General features: G+C 48.8%; 1 protein-coding gene across 1 annotated transcript; it reads right to left on the bottom strand.

Annotated features, from left to right (window-relative positions):
• Positions 1–3,475: 3,475 nt before the first annotated feature.
• LOC144717788 (chymotrypsin-like elastase family member 2A) lies at positions 3,476–8,788 on the bottom strand. Its single transcript, XM_078593440.1, has 8 exons — positions 8,688–8,788; positions 8,094–8,188; positions 7,530–7,627; positions 7,094–7,222; positions 6,279–6,415; positions 5,818–5,960; positions 4,889–5,041; positions 3,476–4,142 (listed from the first exon to the last, which is right to left on the bottom strand). The coding sequence occupies exons 4-8, from the start codon at positions 7,198–7,200 to the stop codon at positions 4,038–4,040; spliced, it is 645 nt and encodes a 214-aa protein (XP_078449566.1). The 5' UTR covers positions 7,201–7,222; positions 7,530–7,627; positions 8,094–8,188; positions 8,688–8,788; the 3' UTR covers positions 3,476–4,037.
• Between the last annotated feature and the right edge of the window lie 331 nt (positions 8,789–9,119).

The raw sequence follows: 9,119 nt of genomic DNA on the forward strand, positions 1-9,119 counted from the left end.
CTGAATCCCAGACCGACAGGGACCTTCATATTCCGCGGGTTTTGGCAGCCTACAGAATGGCTCCTCATGCAGCGACCAGATTTTCGCCTTTCTTCCTAATGTACGGTCGCGAGGCTAACCCGCCTATCACGACTCAGCTGCGGATCTCCGCGCCGCATGCGAAATCCAAATTGGCCGACCATGTCAAATTCAACATCTCTAAATTTACAGAGGCACGGGAGGCGGCCATCCAAAATTCAGACCTCCGCCAGAGGGCGAATGAAAGGCTCAAGCTGGGCTGGGTACATGTACTCCAGTGGAAACCGGGTGACAAGGCGTGGTTGCACTGTCCCCAAGTTCCGCTGGCGACCTTGTCTAAACTATTGCGGCCGTGGCGGGGGCCCGTGGAAGTGGTGCAGGTCTTGCGGCCACAATGTGTACGTATCCGGTGGGAGAAGCGTCAGTGGTTCGTGCACCCCTCGCGGTTGAAACCGTTCGTTGCGCCCCATGTTCCTACCACACATACACATGGCCAAACATGTGAGGGGTCCACCGACTCCCGGAGTCCGACTTCGCTGCATTCGCCTGACTTGCCACCGACTGTTCAACCTCCAGGTGCACCAGGATTGACGTGCTCGCGACCGCCAACCCCTCCCGGGCGGGTCAGGGGTCACTCGTCAGCGAAGCCAGACACTCTCGCACCCGAACTATTGACACCCACCGCTGGGCCGGCCGGGGCTGACCCTTGTGACGGTCCCGCTGCAAGAACGCGCGCCAAAACGCGCAGACTTATGTGAGGTCGGCCGCTCGTGCAGCCCTTGCTGGGGTCGCGGGGTGGGGGGTCCTTGAAATTGTATATATGTTGGTTTCTTACGGGATGGGGTATTTATTGGGGGCGGTATGTCGGGTTATTTTTTTCTCTCTCGGTAGTGTTGTTGTTACTGTTGTTGTTCTTGTTGTTTACGCGAGGCACACACGGGTTTAGGGGGGATGCATCTTTATTGTGAATTTTGTTGTAGCCGGGACGGCTGCGGGGTGTACGGGGGGGGGGGGGGGGGGTGATGTAGAGGTGTTACGGGAGGGCGAACAAACACACCAGGGGTGGTTATGCCCGCACGCGGAAGGATGCTTACATCCATGTCCGCATCGTTTAGCCTGGGGGGCTGAAACGGCGCTGTGATCCCCCACGGCCCCACCCCTCGAGGGGGGAGTTGCTATATAAGGGGGTGAGCCGGTGGGCTCGGGGTTGAGTGTTTAGCTTAAACCAGTGAAGAAGGAAGACCAGCTAAATAGGCCCTGGGACTCCCCTGGATCGCTGTCCTTCTAAGGACCGACCAGGGCAAGCCAGTGGCGTGGCCCCGAGAGCCCAGAGCTGATGCTCTTGTACGAGCCGGTCTGGGGACTCAGGGTGCCGTGATCCCAGCTTTGCCAGAGCTGGATCAGCTAGCCTCCCCTAGCTCTGTAGTGGAGGACCTGGGAGTAGGCTAGCCAGGATGGAGATCGTGGGATCTCCCTGTTAGGCAGGTGAAGGGGCCGATACCCCTTCGAGTGTTGTATACCTTGGCCTGCATAGAATGTAACGTTTAAGAAATAAATGTGCTTCCGACTACGTCGTCCAAGTCTCTTTGAACCTACTACACACGTTTCAGGAGTCTTGGCCCCATACAGGATGGACTCACATGCTTCTACGGGATTCTCCTCGTGTTTTATCATGTACAGGTGGGATAATGAACCTCCCATTGATGCACAATTGGGTATCGGGCCGGATTAGGTAGAGAGCAGCCATGCCCGTTCCCCTACAGGTCATTCTGCGTCGTGTCTCTGAAGCTTGCGAAGTGGCCAGAGAAAACACTGCCAAGATGCAAGCTTTTAATGGCGTGAGCACGTGCTTCCGTGGGCAATCGGGGACAGGGCCTGGTTATACTGCCCTCAGGTGCTGCTGGGTACGCCCCCCAAGTTACATCAGCCATGGCAAGGTCCCGTCGAGGTGGAGGAAGTCAGGAGGCTTCAGTGTGTGAGAATTCAGGCGGGATGACGCCATTGGGTCGTTCACCCGTCGCGCCTGAAACCATATGTTCAGTCATCTGTTGACAGCTCACCTCCAAGCCCTGTGCGGCCAATGTCTGGTGTGTTCAACGAGCCGGGGAAATCGGCCAAGGACATTGTGCCTCAGGAAAATGCGTTGTTCCGACCACAGTTTCCAAGTCCCTGAAGCCCAGGGAAGCCGCCACGTGTGATGAACCGCTAGCTGGAGCCCAGTCAAATTCCTCAGAAGAGTCTAGGGATGAGCCTACCTCTTTAAGACTTTTGTGCAAGCCCCCATTGCCTGGAGAGGCACAGAAATACGCCCAAAGCGATGGACTGGCGTCAAGGACCCAGTCAAAGTGTTTACGATTCCGCTAAGCGGATCTCCCATGGTCATGGCGGGTTGTTTTTTTTTACATGCGGGGTTTTTCTGCCCTAAAAAGCGTTGGGTGTCATGTTATTTTATGCAGTTCGGCTGCGCTGTTCGTCGGTTGTCGGGTTGTTTATTTATGCAGTTCGTCTGCCTTAACGTTCGTCAGAGGTCGGATAAAAGTTTTTATTACCGATGCGGTTCTTTGGCCCTCACGCGGTACACTGTCATTATGAGCCGAGATGGCTGATTTGTTTCAAAAAGGGGGGGGTGGGGTGAGGTAGAGACAGTGTGGGGGTAGAGACAGTGCGGTTTCAGGAACTGTATGTGGCCCTGTGGTCACGAGGGGTAATCACGGAAGGGGAACCATCTGGGAAGTTTGGGAATGGGCTAGAGGGTTCGAGAAAGGGGTCGTGGCCGGGGGCGGAGTGAGCGCCATGCCGGGAATAAAAGGAGTCGAGACGCAAGGTTCGTGGCTGCCGTGGGAGTGGGTCGACTGCCTTCACGCCATTGCTGTCTTCACGCTGTTGCTGTCTTCACGCCATTGCTGTCTTCGCGTCGCTATCTTTGCGTCGTCGCTGTCTTCACGTCATCGCGACTTGCGTGCCATCCCTGGTCCAAGTTAGCTGTGCTTTATCCCTGGCCCAAGTGATCTGTGCGTTATCCCTGTCCAAGTTACCTGCGTGAAGCGCCCTAAATAATAACTAAGAAACCTCTACAGTTCAAATTGGCCGAGTTATTACACTTATCCTAAACTTCACTAGTATCACATGACGTTATGATCCCTCTACAAAATCTAACCAACCCAAGGTCTCGTGATGTCATGATCTCCATTTGGTCCCTCGACATCTCGTGACATCATCACCCTTCCTCCTTACAACATCACCCCATACTGGTGTGTCATTAATATGCCTCTCAACACCCCTGCATCTCTGATGCCATCAACCCCTTCACCTCATCCAAAACTCGCGTGATGTCATCCCGATGCATTAAAGACAGGCACACACGTGAAAAAGCGTATTATTTCTAGATTACTCAAGTGTGATTCTGTATTTTAGTGACATCCTTACGTATCATAGCAATGCAGATGAACGCCAAAAGAATAATCTGAGAATCCTTTATTTACGTGTATGGTTAATGTGGTATAACTTCCACCAGTCAATTCAACAAACCAGATATTTTATTTGTACTCCAATTTGCATTTACACCAAGCCAAAATTGAATCAGCTGTCGTCCCACAATAACACATGATGTTCCATTCCCTACTAAACTATGACAATGGAAGAAATTTTACTCATGCTACCTCGGCCTCATCCTAATATTTCAGATTTAATCAATAACTTCTCAAGTGATATAAATGGCACTTTATGATCCAGTATGCATGCTGGTTTTATTGCCACTTTATTTTGTCACCAAATATAAAGATAACTACTTAACATCCGATAATCATGCAAAATGGAGTCAGTCTTCTTGACAGTGGTCACATGAGCAGCATTTACTATCATAGATGATGACATGTATAGCAATGTGACCACACAAACTCACTGCATTGAACCACCCATCCTATCCTCACATGACCAGTCCCATATTAAAACTAAATACCCGTAGCAAGAAACTGTAATTCTAGGGTTAGTGGTAGCATTGATGTAAAGAGCATATAGCTTTACTCCTGTGGTTGACTGAATGCAGCAATTGTGGCATTGGCTCCGCTGTTGACACGCTGCTCTCCATTGGCGAGCTTTGGAGCTTCACGGTACACGCTCATGACCTGCGGGAGAAACAGAGAATGTGTGGTGTTTAAACGTCAGTACCTACAGATAAACAAATATGATAACAATCATACCTGGCCAATACCAGCCTGATTCCTCATGCCAATCCCACCTGTGCATTGTGATCGATCAAGATAAAGTTGTCATCATCACACCTTGCCATCGCTTCTCCTATTGCAGTTAACACCTAGATCCCCAAGTTTTACGATGATCTTGCACCAACTTCTGGTGTACAATTTTCCTTTTGATTGCAAACAACTGGAGCCCACTTTCAATGCCTGTCTTGGTAACATTGATATTGACAGCATTGACAATTATATTGACATTTACAAAAGTTATAGCAATTATTGCATTGACAGTTACATTATTTTGGCCATTGTTTTTGACCCTAATATTTAGAGTAGAACTTCGATTATCTGCTCTCTGTGATGACACAATCTTTTGAGTTGTAAGGTATGTTGCATTTATAGACTTGTCTAATAAGTCTCAGCTATTGAATAATATTTTTAAAAAGACCCACATAGCAGATTTGCTCCACGTGGATGCAGTTGTTGATCACATATGCATGTCCCCTAAAATGTTCTAATTGTTTATACATTAGCAGTATGTACTCTCCACATCACCGCAAAATAATTGGAACTCTACTGCATATTGTTAATAGCAATGATATTTCAACAGTATTACATGTTAAAAGTGACAGCCTTATGATGTTAATAACTTGGACAGTGGCAGCCTAAACACTCACGTTGCTGATCCAGGTGTTGTAGGCTGACACACGGGTGAACACGGTGGGCTTGCGAATCGTGTTGCAGCCCAGAGATGAGACGTAGCTGGTGATTCCCTGCACCACCCAGGCATTGTCCGACCGCTGGCAGTTCAGTGGGCCACCTCCATCACCCTGTGGTGCATAGCAGAGTACAGCAATGCCTCACATTAACATTGGATCAAGAAGAATTGGATTATGGGAGTGGGTGGCTGTGATAGCAAATGCCACCATGCCTCTCCAAACTTGTGTGTCTTTGCTAGCATGCGTTAGGCTTTGTAAGAGTGTGGGCATCGAGCTCCTGTCCGAAAGTTTTGAGTTCCTGTAGTAACAGGTGTCTGTGTGAGCCAACACTCGTCAAGTGTGCTTCAGAGCCATGGTGCTAAGTAACAGAGAGGTATCGCAGAATGCCAAGGCCTGATTCCTTCTGTCCCCAACTCTACTATGCTGCCTTTGGTTTTTCCATACACGTGGCACGATCTGGGAGGGCCAACGTGACGAGCTACAGTCAACTAACGCCATGTTGGCTACAGTATTCGTTTATCTACCATCTTTTATTCATGTCATCGTCTAAATATCTGGATTTTATTTTGAGAAACTCTCTTAATGTACGTGAATAAACCCGTAAAATCTGAATTTACTGTTAGTTATACAAAAAAAACTGCAACTAAATTGTCAATAATGAGATATATAAGTAGAGTTATTGACGAATGTGTGGAGCTTTTCGTCATGTATACGTGTGTACCACTACCAACACAGCATCGCCAAATAACTGGGTTATTGAATGTTGATGCGGAGGGTGCATAGTAAATATTTGAAAAATGCAAGTATAGAAAACTACCGTTATGGACTTCCTCAAAAATTCCAATGGGAAATTTTACAAAATGGCTCGCGTTGCGCTCCGTACGCACATAGCACGCAGAGCGGGTGCTGCCCCCCGCGCAGATCACGCTGCTCTTCAGGCTGCTCCCCCACCAGCTGGCCTGGCTGCACGTCGCGTAGTCCACCACGAGCAGGCTGGCCTGCTGCAGCTCGCTGGGGAAGGGGCCGCTGGCTGCTCACGCGCACAGACAACGTGGAGATGGAGAGCGTTGGTGAAAGCATCGGAGTTTGGTGGCGTTAACAGGCACTCCCCTATCGAACCGTCCCTCTCTCCATGCTCAAAAGGGAAAAGCCACATAGCAACACCGCCACCCTACTGACAGACTACTGCCCACTATTGACTCTATGCAGAGTTGTGTTCATTGTGTCAACCCTAGAAAGATTAAGGACCGAGTCAAACTGCAGGGGCAATTCACACATTGGATTTAAAGCACTCCCCATAACTCTATCTCCTTCTGTGTTTCATTGACAGTGAGTGAACGTTACTTACTGGACAGGGATCCCCAGCCCGTGACGTAGCACGGGTAATTGTTGGGCAGGATCTGGTTGGCGCTGGGCAGGCAGGCCGGGCGCACCGTGCTGGAAAGAGCCACGGGCGACGCAATCTTGAACATGGCGATGTCGTACCTGTGGGGGATCGAGACAGGGTCAGTCGTGATGTGACGCTCAACACCGAACATACAACAAGCAATGGGGATTCAACGCTGTGCACAGGAGAACTCCCCTTAACCCGGGTGATGTGGGGGATACATATCGTGGGGTTATCCATGATTTGACTCTGCACTTATTTGTGGGGACAGATTCATGAATAATGGGAAGAATAGGACCACGGGTAATAAGACGAATTGTGGACAATACAGCTTCTGCAGATAATGGAGCCATGAGTAATAGGGTCAAATACATGAGTTCTACTGTACATTTTAGTCATTGTATTATCGTAAGCATTGTATGAGATGAAGCAATTGCATTGTGTCTCATCTGTCTGTATCTTTTCATACACAGAATGGGCATGGGCTGGAAACAGTGCGTAAGCACAAATCAAAACATCTCATCGCCTTGTCATTAACACTGCCGTATAACACTAAATGTTACTTCTGAAGAATAATTCATCATTGCCTGACATTCCAATTATACTTTGTTTTACTGAAAGGCAGTGTCAATGACGTGCTTCGAGAGGGAAAATAAATGTCTGTCTCTTTGCGTCTTTGTAGAATGTATTTGTACATGTTTGTATATATGTATCTGTCTATTGCAACTCAAAATGTCACGGTGTCACGGAAACAGTGCGCCCGTGTGCAGTCTCACCCATTGGTCGGGATGCTGGGATTCCAGTAGCTATGCCAGGCGATCAGGCTCAATGCAGGTGTGACTTGCCCCGACTCGGTTGTGGACACACTGTGCTTTCCAAGCATCACCCTGTAGCTGTAGCCACTCCTGCACGTTGTGGTGAATGTGGGGAGATAACAGAGCGACGGGCGGTCGTAATCACTTACACCTGTAAAACATTGCAGTGAGGAATTAGTAAACAGAAATGGTGCGCGTTACAGCATGGCATTTTCACTGCCACATTGCGGCATCGTGTAAATGTCATTGATAGAGGCCGCCTCCTTGCTTCCAAGATACACTGCTCCAACTTTGGTGGCCGCAATGTGGTACAGGAAAATACTCTACAACACCTGGAACCCGGTGCAGTTGCACTGCCTGCACACACGAGAGCGACGCCACTGGTGCCGTTACTCACGTTTAGCAGCTCGCAGAGGTGAGCACCCATTGACTATCAATGAGGGTTCCTCCACAGTAGTTGACCCATCTTCCTCCAGAGTACCTCTGCACGAGCGCCTACAATGCACCCGCAGAAAAGTGGTGGTTGTTACGGTTTTTTTGTCAAATTTCTATATCTTGCAATACAGTACTAACTCAGCCCTTTCGTCAATCCACTGTCCATTTGACCAGGCCTCACAATGCTAGTCACAGCTGGTTGTGAAGGGGTGGAATCTGGGACTGGTATGGATTTCACTCCCTACTAATATTAGCAGTCGCTGGGAATGTAAACCATGTAGCATGGTTCGTCGTACGGTGCATAAACCATTGCGCTTCCACTATCCCATTAAAGTCACTGATTCAATGTCCTTGAGAAGAGTGGAAGATCTGAACATTTCATGTTGCACACATGCAGCCGTTTTGTCAGTGCACTGCTGGATGATGTCCACCACGTGGCATTTAGAACAATGGATGCTGCTGCACTGTGATCGACTGACAATGCAGCTTGTGGCTGTGATGGATGTTATTCAGCCTCTGCCGTTACCTGCCAAGGCCAGGAGTTAGCGCGAGCCTCCACACCGTTCACCACGCGGATCTGGGAATACGCTGCAATCCCACAGCTCTGAGCAGACACCTCAGCTGTGAGAAACAAAAGGACACGCGAAACAAAAACAAAGATCTCCCGTATAGCCTTAACGAACTGTTGGGGCAAGTGCAGTTAATGAGCACCAGTTGCGGCACACGAAGGGGTGGGTAGCCAGCACCACGCCCAGCCGCATTTGTTTTCCGAGTGGCGATGTTTACACATCGTAGCAGGTCCTCATTTGTGGTTGAGTCGACCTAGGCGAAGTCCCAAAACCGACCTTGATAATCGTCACTGGTGTTGGTCGTGAGCGGTCATTGAACTCGGGTCGCCGGGTTCGTAGCACAGGACGCTAAGCGCTACACTACCTCTCCCATGTGCATACACACTATAGTACACACACAATGATTGTGATATGTTTTTGGGTTGTATCTTATCCATTTTGTGTCATGTTTTATTCCATGTACTAGCAACCTCTTCTATAACGAAGTCCAGTTCCTGAAGAAGCTAGAGCGGTCACTCCACTAAAACAATGTGTGCATGGCAATCACTCACCTCCAACCAGCAGAGCAGCGCAGACGAGAAAGGCGAGCATGGCTGATCGAAGAACTGGAATTGATTGAAGACTTGGAGCTTCTTGTGCACCAGTGTTTCCTTTCCACTGCCGTGTCTCACTCTGGGCCGTCTTGGTTTTTATACAGAATCTGCTGTCCACGTGAACCCTCAGATTGCAATCAGAATACTTCCCTATCTGCAAAACTGCCCAAATCAAGTTGGCATGCAAATTACAAATTCAGATATATTTTTTTTCAACATGAAAATTAGGTGTTCTTTTTCTCTATTGGTGAGCAGTAAGGGATATATTGTTTATCCTGCTGATAATACCAAACCAAATTTAAGGACAGAGTTTTGTATCGGTTAGGTTTTAGTGGGAAATGTGGAGCTGACCGATGGTTGACAGATCTGGTCACTCCCATAAATGAGCTC

Source organism: Lampetra planeri, chromosome 4 (genome assembly GCF_965212315.1).
Source record: "Lampetra planeri chromosome 4, kcLamPlan1.2.h2, whole genome shotgun sequence".
NCBI classification, from domain to species: domain Eukaryota; kingdom Metazoa; phylum Chordata; class Hyperoartia; order Petromyzontiformes; family Petromyzontidae; genus Lampetra; species Lampetra planeri.